Source organism: Saimiri boliviensis, chromosome 21 (genome assembly GCF_048565385.1).
Source record: "Saimiri boliviensis isolate mSaiBol1 chromosome 21, mSaiBol1.pri, whole genome shotgun sequence".
NCBI lineage: Eukaryota > Metazoa > Chordata > Mammalia > Primates > Cebidae > Saimiri > Saimiri boliviensis.
In genome coordinates this window covers 15141631-15163965 of record NC_133469.1, presented here as the reverse complement: position 1 = coordinate 15163965, position 22335 = coordinate 15141631, and the positions used below count along the sequence as shown (strand labels likewise).

The 22335-nt window shown below is 40.3% G+C and overlaps 1 protein-coding gene across 31 annotated transcripts in view; it reads right to left on the bottom strand.

Moving 5' to 3' along the window:
* RBFOX2 (RNA binding fox-1 homolog 2) overlaps positions 1-22335 on the bottom strand; it is a 284620-nt gene that overhangs the window by 137933 nt on the left and 124352 nt on the right. Inside the window, exon 1 of one of the 31 annotated variants that reach the window (XM_074390864.1) lies at positions 13259-13505. The exons of the other annotated variants lie outside the window; for them this stretch is intronic. Within the exon in view, the coding sequence (XP_074246965.1) occupies positions 13259-13273 (15 nt within the window). The 5' untranslated portion in view covers positions 13274-13505. Of the gene's footprint in view, positions 1-13258; positions 13506-22335 lie in introns of those variants that run through there. 31 annotated transcript variants of the gene reach the window in all.

Here is a 22335-nt window from a genome sequence, read left to right as displayed (position 1 = left end):
AAATGACAGTGTTGCTAAACTTTCTACCACTACATAACAAGGATTCCCTTTCTTCCAGTTTCTCTCCTTTAGGCCCACGTGACAATCACCTCAAAATCCCATATTTTACAATGTGTTCAAGGTACTCTAATCTTATACTAACATTCTCCTCAAAAGTCCACTGCCCTGTTTCAAAGTCACTCCCACATTTTAGATTTGCACTAAAAAGCACCCCCACTATTGGTACAAAATCTGTAGTGTTCTCTGTGTCTCTCTCTCTGTCTCTCTCTCTGTCTGTCTCTCTCTCTCTCTCTCTCTCTCTCTCTCTGATACAGGGTCTAGCTCCTCTTGCTCAGGCTGGAGTACAGTGGCATGATCTCAGCTCACTGAAGCTTAGACCTCCCAGACTCAGGTGATCCACCCACCTCAACCTCCCAAGTAGCTGCACTATAGGTGCACAGCACCTCACCTGGCTAATTTTTGTATTTTTAGTAGAGATGGGGTTTTGCTATGTTGCCCAGGCTGGTCTCAAACTCCTCGGCTCAAGCTATCCACCTGCCTCAGCCTCCCAAAGTGCTGGGATTACAGATGTTCATTTTCAATCATAGTAGCTTAAAACAACATTTATTAGTTCAGTTTATGTGGATCAGAAATCCAGCTGGGTAAGCTAAGTGCTTCTGGTTCAGGGTTTCTCACAAGGCTGCAGTCAAGGTGTTGGCTGGGGCTGCAGTCATTAAGGCTTGACTATCGAGGATCCACCATCAAACTCACTCACCTGGCTGTTGCCAGGCCACGAGCTATTAAGCCTGAACATCACTGGCTCATGGGCCTTCCCACAGGGCTACTTAACAGTGTAGGGGCTCTGAGAGAAAGGTAGAGAGGGTAAGCACCCAAGAATAAAGCCACAATCTCTTTGTAACCAAATCTTGGAAGTGACATCTCATCACTTTTTCCATACGCTATGCATTCAAAGTGAGTCACTAGGACCAGCCTATAAGGGGAAGAGAATACACAAGGGCGTGAGTATCAGGAGGTGGGGATCACTAAGGACCATCTTAGATGTAATCACAAACTAGCTGAATGATCTACAACATATTGGTTAAGAGCACTGACTCTGAAGCAAGACTGAGCATTTTAATCTTCATTCCTCATTTTAAGATGAAACAAGACAATAGTAATGAAAGCACCTGACCCAGTGCCTCACATCATAGGAGGCACTCAGGAATTTGTTTTCTTATCCCTTCCAATCCCAACTGTCTTTAACAATCAAAAATTTCTCCAGTTTGAATATTATCTGCAAATATCCAGTATTAGAGCAACTTGCAAAAATGATTCTGATTTTCAATGAATCCAGTAAACTTATTTTTAATAACCTTAACAAAATTAAACAAAAAATAAAAATAAATATCTAAAAAATACTGAAATATAGCAGAGGAGAACACAGACAAAGTAATAACTGATCTTCCCAAACACGTGCTCTGAGCCCCCACCTCTACCTGGCCTTTGGCATCTACTATACGGTTTAGTGAGACTTTCAGTCCCATCTTGCCAAAAAAAAAAACATAATGCTTTTTACCTAATTGGTAATTTCAAGTACTGTACAAGAAGCAGAATAAATAAATCATTAAGAATATTTTTATTTAGATGTCAATTTATATGAGAAATAATACTTAACAATTCTACAGGGAAATAATCATGCCCATTTTATAGATGAGACACAAGAGCATAAAGATCATGTGTCTAATCATATAGCAGGTTAATGACTAGGCCAGGGACAGAAATGTAACTAGCATATGACATGAAACACAATGAAACCATAGTCAGTTTTCTGATTTTCATGGATACAAGAATCTTGCTAAAACCAAAACCCTTAAAGGGTTCATCTCACATTCAGGAAAAATAATGTGACAGTTATTTCAGAAAATGAGAGGTCTTGATTTATTTAACCCCTGAATTAATGGTCTATATTTAAATGAGCAAGTAAAACATCATACAAGTTAATACACAATTAAGACAGTACAGAGCTTATAGATTTGGGTTAAGTGAAACCCAAACCCAATATTTTAGTTGAACACTTTGCTACACAGACAGTTCATTATACTTAGAATATCCAATTAACTTTTCAACCAATATCAGTGGAATGTCTATTCTATGCTGGTCTTCAATTACAAGTAACACATGTTCTCTTATTTAATAATAGTGAAGGATGCTTAAAAAAAAAAAAAAAATTGCGAAGAAGAGTACCAAGCTCTCCCATTAAGAAAAAGGTATTAATTCTAAACAGGAATGCGATGCTTTTAACTACATTACAACTTTTAAAAGCAATATAGTCATGTGCTGCTTAATGCCAGGAATACATCCTGTGAAACATGTGGTAGGTAATTTCATAGTTGTGAGAACATCACAGAGTGTACTTACACATAAACTTAGATGACCCCGCCTACTACACACCTAGGTTATATGGTATGGATGACCTATTGCTCTTAGGCTACAAACATGTACAGCATGTGACTACTGAATACTGTGGGCAATCATAACACAATGGTATTTACGTATCTAAACACAGAAAAGGGACAGTCAAAATACAATTGTTATTTATACACTCTTACGGGACCACCATAAGATTGAACCTCACTGACTGACAGGTTCAACTGCAATGATGAACGATGTGGTTCATAGCTAATTGAAGTATCTTTATGCAGTACATGACTGTACAGATTTCCAGAACCAAGAAGGGGAAAGGGGAGTTAGTGGAGTAAGAAAACTCCTAAAATATATTTTTGTTGTTGTTGGGGAAAGAACCAGAGGATATATCTTGGGTGTTTAATCCACCCACTCCCCCCTTGTCAATATTTGTGCTTTGCCCACACTGATTTTCTACTTCTCCAAATGAACAATTTAAAATCTACAATGGATATTTACTTACTTGGTTCCAAATTAGTCCTTAATTTATACATTTTACAACAACAAAATTCCATATTCTGGTTTGAAACATGACCAAAAAGAGATGGCTGTTTAACATTAAATGTCCTATTAAAACAAATAGTAAATGCAGCTTTCCTAAATAACTGAAGCTTACCATCTTCTAGCATTCATGCATAAGACTTTCCTCTCTAACTACTTAAAATTGTTATCCTCACTGTCAAACCCTGACCTCCAGGCACTTGTACCTCATAGCTGAATCTATATTAACAATGAATCCATTATATTAACAATAGTGACTGTTCTCTATGCTTTTTCTGATCCCATCTCCTGCTCTTCCTTGCCCTCCCACGCCCTGCAAGTCATGAGCTATTCTCAGCAAACTCCTCTAAACACTCACCCTCTCTTGTGTAATAGTCTCTTTACTCTTTTGCTCTTAAGGAAACCTAACTGCCCCTGAGAATAATGCTGCATCTACAGTAAAAGCTTTTCTCTTACTCATCACATACCTCCGCAGGAGCAAGCATCTGCCTTGCTCCCCATTATCATATAGTGTTGGACCTTCTGGGTATCCTCTTGCCAATACTGCTTCCAAACCACTTCTCTTCCCTCCAGGCAAACTGCACCTATCACCTGCTAACCTCCTCTTAGAATAGGGCTCCCTGATTTCATTTCCATTGTTAGTCTTATCACTCTGATAACTTTGACAGCCACAAAGATTCAACATTTTGGCCTTTATTTGAAGTCTTTAGCACCAACTATATTTTTCTACCACTTCACCTAAGCCATTCACCTAGCTTTATATTCTAAGACAATCATCACCTACAAAAATTTTAAGTATTCTTATTATCACACCATCAAGCATTTGTTTACAATAGTAGTTTGACCCCTGTGGCAATTCTCACCAGCCTCCTTAAGATGTCTAGTTTCCAAGCTGATCCTACCACTATTTCACTTTTATTCCTTCTCATGTTCTACTGCCTGTCTAAGCCAGTTTAGATCCTATGGCCCCATACAATACAGAGTCTCTCCAAAAAATCTTCATTTCCTTGCCCTCTTTTCCCTTTGTCTAACTCATTTGGTAGCTCCAACTATGTACTTATTCCTCTCCTGCATCTAAATAACAGAAGATTGCTGAATAAAAATCACATAACTGACTTGCCACCAGATGTCAAATTTATTATCTTAAGACTACTTCATCTCTGTAGTAAATTTATCCCCCATTTTTTGAGGTTATTAGTTCATACCTTGCTTGACTCCTCAAATCTGCAATATAGTAGTCATGTGTCACTTAACAGGAATATGTTCTGAGAAACGCATCACTGAGCAATTTAAATGTGTGAAAACATCAAAGTGTGCTTACACAAACCTAGATGGTCTAGTCTACTACATACCTGGGCTATGCAATATAGCCCACTGCTTTAGGATACTGTCTTAGTCCATTTAATGTTGCTATAAAGGAATACATGAGGCTATGTAATTTATAAAGAACAGAGGTTTATTTAACTCACAGTTCTGCAGGTTGTACAAGAAGTGTGGCACTGGCACCTGCATCTGGTGAGGGCCTCTGGCTGCTTTCACTCAAGGCAGAAAGGGAAGGGGAAGCCAACGTTTGCAGAGAGCTCAAGGTGAGAGAGAAAGCAAGAGAATGGGGGAGGGGAGGGGGGCAGCTGCCAGGCTCTTAAACAGCCAGCTCTTGCAGAAACTAATAGTGTAAGAATTCACCTACTACCTCCTAGGAGGGGATTAATTTATCCATAAGAGATCCACCTCCATGACCCAAACATTATTTCTTCCACTCAACTTCGATCTTTGCCAGTGACATAAAACATGTCTTACACCTACCCTTTAAAAATCCTTTGAAGCTGGGCATGGTGGCATGCACCTGTAGACCCAGCTACGTGAGAGGCTGAGGCAGGAGGATCACTTGAGGCCAGCAGTTCAAGTCTACAGTGCACTGTGATCACACCTATAAATAGACTGCACTCTAGCCTGGGCAACACAACAACACCCCATTCCTTAAAAAACTCTTTTTAATAAATAAAAACAAATTTTAAAAAATCCTTCTTTGAACCTATATTATGTTAATTATCTCAGTATCTTCAGCTGCCAATTAACAATTCAATCTATTCCAACTGGCTTTTTGTTCCTATCATTCCAATAGTTCTTACCAAATTTACCAATGACCAACATCCTATCAACGCAAACCACCAATTATTTAGTTTTAAATTATCCAAATTCAGCAGAATATTCTTTTCTAGAATCTGTGATGTCTCACACACTTGCCTAATTTTCTGCATACCCCATCAAATTATTCTCAATATTCTTCAGACTCCTACTAAAATAACTCCGGGCTATGATATTAGCTCCATTTTCTAGTTACATTTCTTCCCCAGGCTTTAAATACACACTAATGAATCTCAACCTTACACACCCAACTCAATTCTCTCTTCTGAGCTCCAGATTACTATATCAAATGGCCACTGAATTCTACTTGGCCTAAAAGACATCACAAACGTGTCCAAATGTAACAAGTCCAAACCATAATTTCTTTTTTTTTTTTTTTGGCTATTTTCTGTACAGTTCTAAGGAAATAATTGCCCCTAATTCCTCAAGCAAACCCCAGGGATCCTTGGTAGTCCTATCAAGTTGCCCTCTAAGCCAGCACCTCTTGCTTAGACTATAGCAATAGCATCCAGACCTCCCTTACCACTATTCCTAAAGCAAGTCACTGCCCTGCTTTAAACCTCCCAATACCTTCCTATTTTCACTGGAACAAGATTCAAATCTCCATCATAAGGAGTGATCTGGCCTTTACCTTCCCCCCAGCCTTATCCTCCTACATTCTTTTTGCTCTCTGCAATCAATCACCATTCCACCTTCCTTTTTTCTGCCCTTTGAATAAATCAAACTCATTCTCATCTAAGAACTCTGTCTTTGCTACTGCTTCTGCTCATAATGCTTTCCTTCCACATCCTGACAAGACTGTGCTTCTTGTTCAGGCCTCTTTCTTTTTCTTTTTTTTGAGTCTCACTCTGTCGCCCAGGCTGGAGTACAGTGGTGCAATCTCGGCTCACCACAACCTCTGCCTCCCAGGTTGAAGCGATTCTCCTGCCTCAGCCTCCCAAGTAGCTGGGATTACAGGCGTCCGCCACCATGTGCAGCTAATTTTCGTATTTTTAGTAGAGATGGGTTTTACCATCTTAGCCAGGCTGGTCTCGAACTCCTAACTTCAGGTGATCCGCCTGCATCGGTCTCCCAAAGTGCTAGGATTACAGGCATGAATCATCGCACCTGGCCTTTTTCATCCTAGCTAAAACATTCAGAGTCCTATTACCTTGTCTTGTCCATGGCACTTAGTCCTGAAACTACCTTTTTTGCTCTCTCCCCAGTTAAAAAATGCAAAGTGTTTATGGGAAAGGACTTTGCCTTCATTGTTCTTGCTCCACTCCTTAGGAATTCATCAACCTAATAACATACAAATATGATCATACCTGATCCTGCTTAAAATCCATCAGTGGTTCCTTACTGGAACAAACAAGTAAAAAATATATATATTAAACTCTGGATAATCTGGCCTCTATTCTTTTTAATTCTCATCTACCACTATTTCACTCATCCCATGCATACACGAATTACATACGGTTCACCACATATATATACTGTTTCACTAATCTATTCATTTTTGGAAAATCAATGACCCTTTTTACCCCTTACTCACTATACTTACCTACCTCTGCCTCTGTAAAGATGTCTTTAAACTCCTGTCAGTTCTTCTGCTTTGCCTGCTATGAAATAGGAAAGTACTCCCTACTCCTGAAGTCAACTCCATCTTCTCAAAGCATAAGAGTAATTATCCCTCCTCTGCTTTTCAATTTGTTCAACTAACTTTTAAATATGATCAAATGTCTCTTATTTAAAATGAAACAAAGCTTCTTATCCCTACATCCCTTCCAGCTACCCTCTACATTCCTTCAGAGGCAAACTTTTCCAATTGTCTATCCTCATTATTTCTATATTTATTTCCTTGCCTCCCCAATGAACCCCTCAACTGGCTCTACTCGTTTGCCCTCATCATTCCACCAAAATAATCCTTGTTAAAGTCACCAATGACCTCCATATTGCTAAACCCAAGGACATTTTTCATTTTTTTGCCACAATCTCTTATCTTGATTTCCTAAGGTCCTGGTTTTCCTCCTTAAGAATAAGGTCTCTAAAACCTAATTTCCTGCTTCCTTTGAAAATTCTGGCTGGGCACAGTGGCTAAGGCCTGTAATCCCAGTACTTTGAGAGGCCAAGGCGGGCAGATCTCTTCAGGTCAGGAATTCAAGACCAGCCTGGCCAACATGGTGAAACCCCACCATCTCTGTTAAAAATACAAAACTTAGGCAGGTCATGGTGGTAGGCACCTGTAATCCCAGCTACTCAGGAGACTGAGGCAGGAGAATCGCTTGAACCTGGGAGGCAAAGGTTGCAGTGAGCCGAGATAATGCCACTGTGCTGCAGCCTACGCAACAGAGCAAGACTGTCTCAAGAAGAGGAGGGGAGGCAAGAGGGGAGGGAAGGCAAGAGGGGAGGGGAATAGAGGGGAGGGGAAGGGATGGGAGGCAAGAGGAAAGGGGTAGACAAGAGGAGAGGAAGGCGGGCAGATGGGAGGGGAGGCAGGAGGGGAGGGGACAAGGGAAGAGGGAAAGGGAGGGGAGGGGAGGGAAAATTCATTTTTCTCCAGGCATTAACTTCTCTTCTTGCTCTACATCCTTCCTAGACCATTATCATTTTAAGCCTTATGAGACCCCAAGGGCATGCAGATTTCTCACAACAGAGGAAAGCCTCTACCTTTCCTTATATTTCCAGACCTAGGTGGTCATGTAAACAGTATTTCCTCTTGAACATCTCAAAGTTACCCAAAGTACCAAATCCAAAACCAAACCAATGATCCCTTTCATCTTCCCTCCTACAAAAAAACCTGGTCCTCTTCCAAATTGTAACAACCTGTCAATTTTCCCTTCTGAATCTCACACAGTTTCGCTTCCCTCTAGCCCATTCTGTCATGACATTCCCTGTCACTGAGACTCTTACAGACAATCACCTAACTTCTCTCTGGACTTTTACTCTCCTCTAATCTGTGTAGGCATCTTTTTAAAAAACAAATCTAATTATAAACGTAACTTCACCCTACTCCCAATCTTACTTACAATCTTTTAATGGCTTTTCACAGTCAAATACCTATCACAGTATCTGACCTTAAATGTTATCTGAACTGAGCCGTTGTCTACATTTTGTGGTAACTCAATTTACTATTAAGTCTAGTTCTCTAATTGTGTAGACAAATTAGAATGGCAAAATAGTGATTAAAAAGCACTAAATGACTAACATAAAACCTGAATAATAAGGCATTGTTATTACCTTATTTTTGCTTCACACAAAAGAACTTCCAGGAAACTCTCACAGATTATCTCAATAATCTCTTGGTCCCATTTTAAAGATTAGGAAACAAGCTCAGGATACACTGACAAATGGCACAACCAAAACCCAAAACTGTATCTTTTGACTTATAGTCTGTGATTTCCAAGTTTTATGATAAAGCCATCAGTTACTACTTCATTTCTAAAATGACTGATATGTATTTTTCTAAGATTATTCCATGAATGTTCCTAAGAATGTATCTTTTTCATAACCTGAAACATCAAGGTATACACAATTAAGTAATTGTCTCAAGTAACTAAGGCTTACGAAAAGAGAATTCAGCTTTCCTTATTTTCATTTATCTACTCTAGCCTTGTGCCATACCTAACAGTAGTACAGGTAGTACCCCCTCATCTGTGGGAAATATGTTCCAAGACCCCCAAGCAGATGCCTGAAACTTTGGGTAGTACTGAAGTCTATATATACTATGTTTTTTTCCTATACATATACACTATACATATGATAAAGTTTAATTTGCAAATTAGGCATAGTAAGAGATTAGTGGTGACTAATAATAAAATTGAATAATTATATTACAATAAGAGTTACACAAATGTGGTTTCTTTCTCTCTCTCAAAATATCATAATACTTTTGGATTGTGATTGACCTTGGGTAACTAGACCTACAGAAAATGAAGCCATGGATAAGGAGGATTACTATACTGATAAACTGGAAACCAATGAACAAATAGAAGGTTAATTGTAGTACGGCAAGTTTTAGGGATGGACAAACCACAGTTCAAATTCTAACTCTGACAACTGTAAATTGTATGACTTTAGCACGTTACTGAAATATCTGCTTTCTCATCTGTAAAATGAAGATAATAGCTAACTTCCAGGTGCACTGAGGACTAAATGAAATGTTATCACTCAATAGACAGTTTAAAACAAAACAAAACAAAAACAACAGCTTCTCCCAAAAGAAGACAGTGTAAAATGAAATACAAGCCATCGTTTTTTATGTTTGTTTGTTTGTTTCTTGAGATGGAGTTTTGCTCTTGTTGCCCAGGCTGGAGTGTAATGGTACAATCTCGGCTCACTACAACTTCCGTCTCCCGGGTTCAAGAGAGTCTTCTGCTTCAAGAGTAGCTGGGATTACAGGCCTGCGCCACCACGCCCAGCTAATTTTACATTTTTAGTAGAGATGGGGTTTCTCCAAGCTTGTCAGGCTGGTTTCAAACTCCCAACCTCAAGTGATCCACCCACCTCAACCTCCCAGAGCGCTGGGATTACAGGCATGAGCCACCGTGCCAGGCCTAAGAGCCATAGTCTTTAAAAGATGAGATTGAGTTTCCAGGTGTGCCATTTACTGCTTGTCATGTGCTTCTCATGGTCACTTTCCTCACTTGACAACAGAAATAATAATATTTAGTCCTTAACAATGTTGTGAGGATGAACACATAAAAGCACCTTCTTAATTAAATAGCATACAAAAATCATTACTACCTGTGTACACACATTCTCTACCATGGTGCTATAAATTTGTTAAGGGCATACTATGTCTCTAACCTTTAATCATCTTTGTATTTGCAACAGCTGGCTCTACCCGTTATGGGCATTCATTAAATGTTGGCTGAACTGATTTATCAAGAAGACAGAATTGATCTATGACAAAACAACAGTTCATAATAAAATCCAGAAGTTAATCCATACAGAGTATGAGTAAGAGAGTGCCTGGTGCCTGTCCAGCTAATACTGCTCAGACAGGGAGAACACATCCTGCCTTCTGGTAATTTAAGTTAAGTGGTCTATAATTATGTTTATTGGACATAAATTATATAATCATTAAACAAGTAAGTTCCCTCGATATAGGAATCATAGCTGTCTGTCTGTCTCTTTCTCTCCCTGTTTTTGATGATGATGATGAGAGATGGAGAATAAATGACATAATGAATGCTTACTGGTACCATACACCTCAAAAAAAAAAAAAAAGTTTACAACAAACAGTGGGGATTTTCTCCATCAGAAGGCAACCTTAACAAGGGCTCCCAAGCCATGAGTACTTAACATACAAATTAAGAGGGAAAATATTTTAGAGAAAACTAGTTTGTGTTTATCAAAGTTCTCCCTATAAAAATTCAAAGATACCCTCAACATGATAAAGAAAACACTTTGGGGTGGTGAGTAGTCTGCCTATGCAAATGTTCAAAGCAAAAAGTTGGCTTGTACTAGTTATTTACTGAGTAACTATTGTGTGCTACCTCATTGTGTTAAGTATGTTTCACAGATTATCTTAAACCTTTACGAAAATCCTGAGTGCCACTATTTTCTCTATGTGACAAGTGAAACTAAGGTTCAGAGAGGTTAAGTAACTTGTTAACAGTCACACCCTTGGAAATGGCAGAAGTGGGATTTAGACCTTGCCAAGTTTCTGAAACTTATATTCTCTTCACCACCTCATGCAGCCGACTGACATTACCTAATTCACTAAAAAAGAGGATGACTCAACAAGAAAGCGGGGAGAAAATGTGCCAAAGAAGCATAGAGAGAGGTACCATTCTATCTCAGAGTTCTAGACACATAGGAGCAAATTAATGAGTTGCATCTAACTATGCAAATGAAAATGCTTGGATAAGTTATAACTCTTACTCTTCAATTCTACAGGTTCTAAAAATGTCCATCTGCATCAATTCAGAGGTACTGACATAGTTCAGTAATTTTTCTAGAATACTGAGAAAGAATGCCTCTGACCCATTACTGGTACCAAACCAAACATGCAATGGAGGTGATATTATGTATGTATGACTGTTTTCTCTGTTTACCTGGACCTAAACATCCTTGCAGAACTGGACATCTTTCAGGCATATCGACTGCTACAAAAAATTCACTTCACAGAATTTCAGAATCAGAAGAGGTTCAGTTCAATTACCTTATGGATGTGGAAACTGACTCTCAGAACAGTTAAATGACTGCTGAAAGTCACATGGCTTGGTACTGGCTAAACCTACACTAAAACTCCCATCTCTTATTTCTAGTCCATAGCAGCTCCTCTGTGCCTCGAACTAAATGCTTGACCACCTAGGTTTTCTTCTACCTATCTTGGTATTATTCAGCTATAGCTCCTTCTGTACATCCTCAATGAAGTAAACAAAGGTGTGGGGCACTGGGCTAGATGATACAAACAATAAAAGAGAGAGAGCTGACCTGCTTTTTGCCCTCTAGGCAGTGCTACCCAAACCTTCAGGTGTCATGGCACACACAGGAAAAACCATTTATGGCACAAAGTGTTAAACAAATTAGGGTGCACATGATCAAAGTGACCAGGGGACTCCCGAGCCCAGATGGCTGCTCCAAGGGTTGTGGGGTATAGTAATTTTGGCATATTTTTATCTCAATCTGGCATGTGGCATTAGGGAAGCTCTGTTCTGGGCTTAGTAAGTAAAAAGAATTGAGATAAATACACAAATGTAACTGTAACATGAGCACAAAGGAAATAACTAAGGAGACTGTCACTGTCTGCTTTCATCAAACATTAAGTGAGTGAAAATGAGATTAATTCAACTGGCTTCCTTTCATAACTCCTCTTCCAAACAAACCAAAAGACAGAACAGTCCATCGTTTGGGTCAACCAGGGCTGATCAATCCCAACCACAAGGCTGCAAAGAACCTGCACAAATGACTAGTTTACAGGGAGGCAACACATTAGTATGTCAGAAAAGTTCTGAACTCTTACAAATACTACAAAAAAAAAAAATCAATAGAGGAGAGAAAATAATATTTCAAGGTCATATTCAAACATGAAGCGACAAGCAGGAGAAGCAGGAAAAGCAGCCCCTCCCAACACACACACACACACACACACACACACACACACACACACACACATACATCTTCTGTGAACAAGTTCCATTGCAGCAAACTCAGTTAAAATTTCCTTTCTGATATTTATAAATTTAACCTGCGTTAGCCAAGTAGGCTCCTGCAATTCCAGACATCTGGGCTGAAGGGCAAAGGGCAAAGGGAAACTTTCAAAAAGCTGACTAGTAGACAACAGCATCACGTCTAGTAAGCTCCCTTAGCAACACACAACAGCTGTTTGCTCAAGAGACATACTGCCATCTTTGCAACGAACTATAAGATGTTCTTGTCTTAACAACTAAAAATTGCAGACAAGGGCAGAGAGGTGGGTTCTGTATTATTTCCCCTGGCATTCCTCTAAAAGTTACCACATTTCATAATTTAAAAACTTCTCCAGTCCCAGGAAGTTTTCCTCCATCCCAAACTACAATACTATGATTAACGGTATATTATAATAATAGAAGGTTCTACATTCCTGGTAAATAAAAAATGCTTTATAACATCTGATTATTAATTACTATTCTAACTGCTCTAGACTTGATTTCTAACTATGGGTAAGTCACTCTTTGTGACTTAATTACTTTCCTCATACAATTTTAATAACAGTAGTGAGTGACCTACTTCACAAGAATGTTGTGAAATAAAAATTATTAGATAAAAACTTATGAAAGCTTATTGCTAATTAATAATCATGCCACCTACTGGCTCTCAATATGTAAAGACATGGCTTATCAAGGTCAGTACCCCCAAAACAAAGCACAAGTTGATCCTGACCCACCATTCTTGGGTTCCTGAAGCAACCAGCTCACTTCACCTGCCCCACTTGCCTCCAAACCCACCAAGCCCAGGGGATGGCACTGCGCAGGGAGTTCAGTCCTTGCGCCTAAGTCTGACAAGATAAACAACATAGGGGGAGGGAAAAAAACAGTGTCACAATCACTGCTAGGTTTTAAAAACCTAACACCTTGGAACAGAAGGAGACGTGGCAGTCTGTGCTCTGTGGGGAGGCCATTTGTGCAAGAGCAGAACCTCGAAGCTTTCCACTCCTTATATGTGCAAGTGCAAACCCTCACCCACAGCACTCTGTACTCACCCAGAGGTACATCATGTCAGATCGGGCTGCTCAAACTCTGCGGTCAGTTGATCCTGGACTGCAAAAAGGCACTTCAGTGAACCGTAGGAAAGAAGATGTCAGAACTGGGGGTAGTGGGGAGAGGCAAGGGTTCAAGGTGGGGAGAAACCCCCCAAAATCACTTGAGTTAAAAAATCTTTAAAAAAAGACTGGTCTCCTCCCCCCTCCTCTCCAACTGACTGTTCTGTTGTTCTCTCTCCTCCCCTCTCACCCTCCCTCCGTCCCTCCCTTTCCCTTCCCTCTCTCTCTCTCTCTCTCTCTCTCTCTCTCTCTGGGAGTTCCCAGTCCTGAGTTTCTGAACTAGAACTAGAGTGTACAGCACACTCTCTCTGTATTTGCCTTCAGGGAATCTCTCTCTGTAATTCTACTTCTAGAAACACAATCACCACTCACAAAGGTTATTGCAAAAGACAGGGATGGGTGGGGTCAGTAATAAACCACCAGCACCAGTTTCTAGTGCTAGATGTAAATTAGTTTAAGATGAGTTATTTAAACATGAATGAAACAATAAAAAAAACTCTGCCCTCTAAGATCAAGGCAAGTCAGCCAAGCTTCCCCTATGCTCCAATTCTGGAGCCTCTTGCAGAAGCCAAGCACGCACACAGAACCTGTTCAGAGCCCACATTCCTTTCACACAATGTCTGCTTGAAACCACTATTCTTTGTCATTTCACCACCAATAATTCTCAATCTTACAATATTTTAAAACACAGGAAAACTTAGATATAAAACTGAATAGGCTTTTCATCTTTTTTATTACTATTGCCCTAGTTCAGATCAACATAGCCTAGCTTCTGAAGGAATCAAGTGCATCATGAGCTCCTAGCATGATACAGACACTTTAGTAACCACACAGACAGGCTAAGGTAAATAGCCTGGCTTTAAATTCTAGATCTAGAAGACTATCGTGATGGCCTGGGAAAATTTTCCAACCTGTCCAGGCTTCTGTTTCCTCAACCAAAAAATAGGTGTAATACTCCTTTTGGAGGTGCTGTAATGATGTAACTATGTAAACTATCTGCCAGGTTCCTGCTGACCACCAGGATTTCTAACTTCTAATTTTAGTTCAGTTCAAACATTTATTAAGTGCCTCCTATATGCCACGTAAGTTTCATTCATTACACCCAGTGGTGAACAAGCATCAAATAACCTAATGGTTTTTATTCAGAAAACAATAGAAGCATTCCCCATATTGTAATGCTAATACCAATGCCCATGCTTGGTCCCTGATTCCCTGACCCATTTCTCCATGTTCAAACCCAAAAGCACAACCCTGTGGTGAATGAGCTCCTTTCACTGTTGTCTGTAACATGACATTGACCACCTCTGCAGGCTACTACTCCAATCATATCTCCTTTGCACATCTTCCAGGGTGGAGATCTAACATCTCGTCTTGGCTCATCTATTTTTGGCCATGGAGTCTTTTTAAGTACCTGGCACACAGTAGGTGCACAAAACATTCTCAAAGGGTAATATGTTTTGAGGTATATTCCACTCCTTCCACTCATTAAAGAAAAAACAAAACAATATAAAAAGCAAACAAAAACCACCTTCCAGCTGCCTCAGGGTTTTGATTCCCCCTCAAGACATGTTGAAACAACTCCTTTCTCTTTACAAAACTCCAAGTAAGGTCTACAAGTCTCACACTCAAGGTAGGCCCCATGCAACTACTTTGACTCTCCCTACCCAATACTTCCCACTACATGTGCTCTGGGCTTAATTACCTGCCATAGTGGGGTTTCTTTCTCTTAGGGTAGCAATAGAATCACTTTTCCTTTACTTCCACACTAAACACATGCTTTCCACGGAAGAGCCTTTTCTTTCCTCCCAATTTAAACTCCCAGCTCATTTAAACTTGGAAAAGTGGAGTAGGTATTCATCTTGGCCTCACCCAAACCTTTTCTTTTTCTTTACATAGAACCCCTCTGCTTCTTCTGAAGGCAGGATTACCATATTTCTAGTACAAAAGAGGAGTAACAACTTCTAAGCCTGAAACTGAGACAGCCTGTTTTCTAAATAAAAAAGGAAAATAAATCTTGACCTTCCATAAACTGTTAGACTCTTTTATATGTCCAAAATCAGTTTTTATATACAACTTTCCTCTCTAGTTTCACAGCTCCTGCCCTAAATCTTAAGTCAGATCCCTATACTATACTCTAAATCAGGCGACCCCACAGCATGTGGCCCTGAGGCCATTTATACGACCCTCCCGCCCCCCCACCCACTTCAGGAAGGGGCACCTCTTTCATTGGTGGTCAGTGAGAGGAGCACAGTATGTGGCGGCCCTCCAACGGTCTGAGGGACAGTGAACTGGCCCCCTGTGTAAAAAGTTTGGGGACGCCTGCTCTAAATAAATATATTAAAATTACAGTGATTAGAGATGCGTTTTTCAAACTCTTTGAAGAGTCTTATTATTACTGATTCTCTTTTTTTTTTTTTTTTTTTTTTTGGAGACAGGGTCTCATTCTGTAGCTCAAGCTGGAGTGTCGTGGTGTGATTCTGGCTTATTGCAACCTCTGCCACCCAGGCTCAAACGATCTTCCCACCTCAGCCTCTAGAGTAGCTGGGACCACAGGTGCACACCATCATGCCTGGCTAATTTTTTTGTATTTTTGGTAGAGACGGTGTTTCACTATGTTGCCCAGGTTGGTCTTGAACACCTGACCTCAGTCAATCCACCTGCCTGGGCCTCCCAAAGTGTGGGATTACAGGCATAAGCCACTATGCCCAGCCATCAGTCATTCATTCATAACCAAGTATCAATAAAATAAATACAATGAAATTTTGGATCTTCATGCTGTAACTTTATAGTGTTATCTTTTAATCAAGTTTGGGATAGGATAAAGATAAAAGACATACCCTGCAGCAAAGCAGGAGAAAAATACCGAGAAAAGAAATCCTCAAAATAAAGTAAGAAAAGTTTAACTATGTCACAAAAACTCTGAAACTAGCTCTAAAATTCCCACAGATAGAACCATTATAAACTTATTTGGAACTACAGGAAGGGCTTGTAAATTCCTACTATAAATGCATCCATTCCCTTTCTGATAATAATCTTTTTTTTTTTTTTTTTTTTGAGACGGAGTTTCGCTCTCGTTACCCAGGCTGGAGTGCAATGGCGCGATCTCGGCTCACCGTAACCTCCGCCTCCTGGGTTCAGGCAATTCTCCTGCCTCAGCCTCCTGAGTAGCTGAGATTACAGGCACACGCCACCATGCCCAGCTAATTTTTCGTATTTTTAGTAGAGACAGGGTTTCACCATGTTGACCAGGATGGTCTCGATCTCTTGATCTCGTGATCCACCTGCCTCGGCCTCCCAAAGTGCTAGGATTACAGGCGGGAGCCACCGCTCCCGGCCCCTTCTGATCATAATCTTTAAAATTAGGTGGTCAGTCTGGTCCACCAACTCTTCTGGTATGTTTCCTTTATGAATACATACAAAAACCAAAAACCCACAGGGAAGCTAAGCTTTTTGATTCATGCTCCTGCACGTTCACATTTTTCTACCTTAAAAAAAAAAAAAAAGGCAAGAAAGGGAAACAAAGTGGTAGGAGAAAAAAAGATTTCTTCCCAATTATCAAAGTCAAATAAGGAAAGTTATGCTTTATAGCTATGGACAATCCACATTAAGAGACAAAAAGGTGTAAAAATTCCACACTATAAAGAGACTCTAAAAAGAATCACAATCTTATACACAGAGATTAAGATGCATACATATTTCATTCTAACAGGAGAGTATGTTATCAGACGGTACTCTGAAGCTTATCAGCCTATCTATTAATTCGGAGGAGAAAATCTATCAATCTGAGCATTGAAGAAAGCCTTCTGAGGAGGGCCCACAGAGGAAGTTTCTGGCATGCTTCCTTCTGGGAAAGAAAAATCAGATAATCTGGGACAGCAATATAGGTATTGTCAATAATTCTAACCTTGCATCCTGAATTCCTACTTCTCAGAAATGCTGGATTTTGCAATGTGAAAAGTATGGTGGGCAGAAAGAATGTAGAGCCACATTTTAGATTCTCTGCCTCTGACTCCAATAATTCAAGAGGCTACTTGTTTTTGTCGTTGTTGTTTGTTTGTTTTTGAGATAGAGTCTTGCTCTGTGGCCCAGCCTGGAGTGCAGTGGCATGATCTCTGCTCACTGCAAGCTCTAACTCCCGGGTTCAAGCAATTCTCCTGCCTCAGCCTCCCAAGTAGCTAGGATTACAGGTGCATATCACCACACCAGGCTATTTTTTGTGTTTTTTAGTAGAGAAGGGGTTTCATCATGTTGGCCAGGATGGGAGGCTACTTGTTTTATATGACTCTCTGTGGTTATAAGAGGATAGTGCGGAGAAGTAGGTATACCTGGGGAGCCAGCACAATTTTTCAAAAATGTACCTGAGAAATCAGGCACTGAATATTCTTCAAATGACATCCGAGGCAACCCTCTATACATCATTTATATTCCTATCACTTTCTGGACTGGTAGAGACAATGCAGACTAACCATAACAACACTAAGCTAGAGAAATGAGATGAGTATTATCTATGAATCTGACTTAAAAACAAAAATTTGAAAGAATGAGGCTCTTTTTCTCTCACTTCCTCTCAGCTTAAAATAGCAGGGATTCCCACAGGGCAATCTCCAACAGAATTCTGCTACTCAAATGTGACACGTGGACCAGCATCAGCAGAATGAGCATCAACTGGAAGCTCCTTAGATTTGAAGAATCTCAGGCCCCACCCTAGACATACAAACTCAAAATCAAATTATAACAAAAGCCCCAGGTAATTCTCAGGCACACTGAAATCTGAGAAGCTGGTCTAGATGGAGGCAGTGGCCACATGCAGCAGCAGTGACTCATGGGAGAAGGGGAAGATATGGTTGCCACTTTCCAGTTAGGGAATGTAAACCACTGTGGAAGAGGCCGGGCGCGGTGGCTCAAGCCTGTAATCCCAGCACTTTGGGAGGCCGAGGCGGGTGGATCACAAGGTCGAGAGATCGAGACCATCCTGGTCAAAATGGTGAAACCCCGTCTCTACTAAAAATACAAAACATTAGCTGGGCATGGTGGCACGTGCCTGTAATCCCAGCTACTCAGGAGGCTGAGGCAGGAGAATTGCTTGAACCCAGGAGGCAGAGGTTGCGGTGAGCCGAGATCGTGCCATTGCACTCCAGCCTGGGTAACAAGAGCGAAACTCCGTCTAAAAAAAAAAAAAAAAAAAAAAAAACCACTGTGGAAGACAAAAGATGGAACATCCCTCTCCTACTTGCTGATTTCAATGTAAAACCACCCGCAACTACTATTTACTCAGAGCATATTATGTACCACAACTATGCATACATTATCACACTGCATCTTCACAGTATCTCTCTAAGATAGGCCCTATTATCTTTTTCAGATCAAAGGAAATTTAGGCCCAAAGTGGTTACATAATACACTCATGGTCTCACAGCTAGTGAATAAAGGGACAAAAAAAGTTCAATACTAGTTTTTAAGACTCCATGATCATTTCCTCTAAAACTTACTTATTCACTGAGGAAACTGAATCAAGACTGGAAAAAAATCACTGTAAAACTTACCTTGGGTATAATCTTGCACTCTATCTCTGCCCATTACCAAGACTTTAAATAACAAATGAAGCGAAGTGTGGTGTTGTGAGCCTATAATCCTAGCTTCTCAGAAGGCTGAGGGGGGAGGGTCTGTTTGAGCTCACAAGTTTGAGACCAGCCTGGGCAACACAGTGAGACTCTCATCTCAAGAAAAAAGTGGAAAAACAACAACAAACGACAAATACAGGGTTTGGGAATTGGTGTACACATACTGTACATAAGTTTCCAGTGGCTGTGCACTGGCCAAAACACTGCTATTACTGATGTCATTAAGAGAACAGACCCAGAAATTTGTGTGAACGGTGGTTACTTTCTATGATGTCTAAATAAGCTACAGATGTATATGAAGAGAAAGGGGTCCATCTCAAAGCTAGCCTCTTAGAAAAGGGAAACAGGTGATTTCTAAGAGCTCTTACTCCCAGTTATTAGGAAACCCAGAGCTACTATCCCCAAAACTGAAAACTGCATTATCTTGGCCAGGTACAGTGGCTCACAACTGTAATCCCAGCACTTTGGGAGGCTGAGGCAGGCGGATCACTTGAGGTCAGGAATTGAACCCCGTCTCTGCTAAAAAGCAAGCAAACAAACAAAAAATTAGCTGCGTATGGTGGTGCACCTGTAGTATCAGCTACTCAGAAGTCTGAGGCAGGAGAATCACTTGAATCCTGGAGGCAGAGGTTGCAGTGAGTCGAGACTGCACCACTGCACTCCAGCCTCGGCAAGAAAGAAAGGAAAGAAAGAGGGGAGAGGGGAGAGGGGAGAGGGGAGAGGGGAAGGGGGAAAGAGGAAAGGAAAGGAAAGGACAAATGAATTAACAAGAAAACTGCACTATCCTAAGAGATCTTTCTTTACTATGTTTCAATTATACTCTCAAATAAGTTCCCTTACTTCTAACTAACTTGCTCTAATATTCCCTCCACTACAATTTTTGACTTCATGAAGTCCTCCCATCTCAACCACTTTTTCATTATCTACCTACTCTGGTTCCGCACCTCTTCTGTCCAACTTTGATGCCATGTTCCATAATTATAATCTCTCCCTTGCAAATACCCTCAATCATTTGTCCTCTCCATCACTGCCACCTGACAAAACTCCAATCCTGGTTAAATGCAATTATCTGCATTTTCTAGTGCCTATGCCCAATCAGCTGAATGTTGCTGGCGAAAAATCACATAACCAAGCTGACTGACCTCACTATATATTTATGATCACAAACCTCAAATGGACACTCAGTGATGCCAAGTAATCCTACCAAAGCTGCCCTTGTAAACTTTCCTACTCCCCAAAATGACTATTCTTGCTTCTCCTCAAACCTCCTTCATTTGTTCTTCACTACTGACTCTCAGCTAATTTTCTTCTTTTATTTTTTTAACTGTTTGTTTTGAGACAGGATCTCACTCTGTCACCCAGGCTGGAGTGCAGTGGCACAATGATGATTCACTACAGCCTTGACCTCCTGGGGGCAAACTATTCTCCCGCTTCAGCCTCCCAAGTGGCTGGAACTATAAGCCCATGCCACCATGCTCAGCTAATAAAAAAAAAATTGTAGAGAAGAGGCAGGTCTTGCTGTGTTGCCCAGACTAGTCTTGAACTCCTGGGTTCAAGCAATCCTGCCCCAGCCTCCCAAAATGCTGGGATCACAGCCACAAGCCACTACACAGAACCTCTTAGCTAATTTTCTATCTAAATATGTCATTTTAAATGAGAAGCATTCAGACAATTTCTTATCACTAAATCTAATGTTTTATAATAAGTAAATGACTAAATGAACCATAATTTTTTCAATTCTCCTTTGACCCCTCATCTTCCTCCAGCTACCTGCTATTTCCCTGCTCACCACTTCAGGGTAAATAATCTTGAAAAAGTTGTTGTCTATATCTATCTCAATTTTTTCACCCCTCATTTTCTTCAATCTACTCAAAACAAAGTTTCCAAGCCCTCCACTCCTTTAAATCAACTTATCAAGGTCTACGGCTTCCACTTTTATCTGACCTCCTAGCAGGATTCAACAAAGCTGACATCCTACTTAAACATTCTCTTCTTCTAGCTTCTGATATACTACAATGTCGCTTTTTTTGTGGTTGTTTTTTCATGCATCACCAGTGATTCTGTTTCAGTATTTCTTTATAGCTTCTCCTTTGACTAACCTATAAAAGGACAGTGTTCTTTGGAGTTCATCCTGAGTCATCTTCCCTGAGTTGCCTCATCCACTCCCATCACTTCAAATACCATCAACATGTTAATAACTACCAAGTTATATCCTTAGCAGAGACCTCATCCCATGCTCCAATATGACTACTCAGCTGTCACACAAGCATGTCAAATTCAACATGCCCAAAACTGGGTCTTTAATTCTCCATCATCACCACTCTTGAAATCCCCTGGCACTACCTCACAATTAAGAAAGCCAGAAACCCTTCCCTCACCCCTCATCCCTCACATCAGCCTACAGCAAGTTCTGTGTGTGACTTCACTTGATCTCCATTGCCACCACTTTAACCCAAACCACCATCATCTTTCCTGAGTATCACACTAGTTCCCCTATTTCCATTGTTGCTCCCTTCCAAAACACACATCACACAGCAGTCAGAGAAACTTTGTGAAACAAACACCAGATCATATCACTCTCCTGCTTCTATGGCATCACATTACATTTTTTTTTCTTTCCTAACTCCTTATGATGGTCTTTAAGGCCTTATGTGACCTGCTAGGTACCCACCTCTCCAATCTCACTTCATATCATATCTCCTCTCAATCACTGTTTTAAAGACACTCATCTTGTGTCAATTCCTCTCCTACACACCCTTCATTCCCTCTTTTTGAAATCCCTCCTCATTCTACCTTCATTCTTTGCAAGGCTGGCTCCTTCTTATCTTTTAGATCTCATCTTAAATATCACTTCCTCAAATAAAACTCTCCAGACTACTCTATCTAGTTGGAGGTCTTTCCCCACAAGTCCATACTCTCTCTTAATGTGCCCTATTTGTTTTATTCCTAGCGGTTACCATAATCTTTATTTATGCATTTTTTGTGTTTGTTTGTTACAGATTGCTCCATTAGAAAGTAATGTTTTGTGTATGTCAGATACAACTTCTTCTACAAGATCTTCTACTATGGAACATTTTATCCTTTGAGTTTTTGTTAGGGAAGGTCAAAGTTTTTTGTAGGAGTTTCTGGCACTCAGGCAACTGTCTAACCAAGTCCTATAAATAAAATTAGAATGCTACTAATTTCACCCTAGTTACCAAAAGGACTCACAGCTTTGCCACAGATACAAACCATAAATAAATGCTGGTATCAATGGCTTTAGAATGCTATGCTTTGAAATAACTGTAATGTCAATATGAAAAAGCAGTTCCAACTTAATAATTTACTTTAACCTAATCTGATAATCTACATTACAAACTGTGTCCCTTCCAAAACTAAAAATTTATTCGTCCCAGC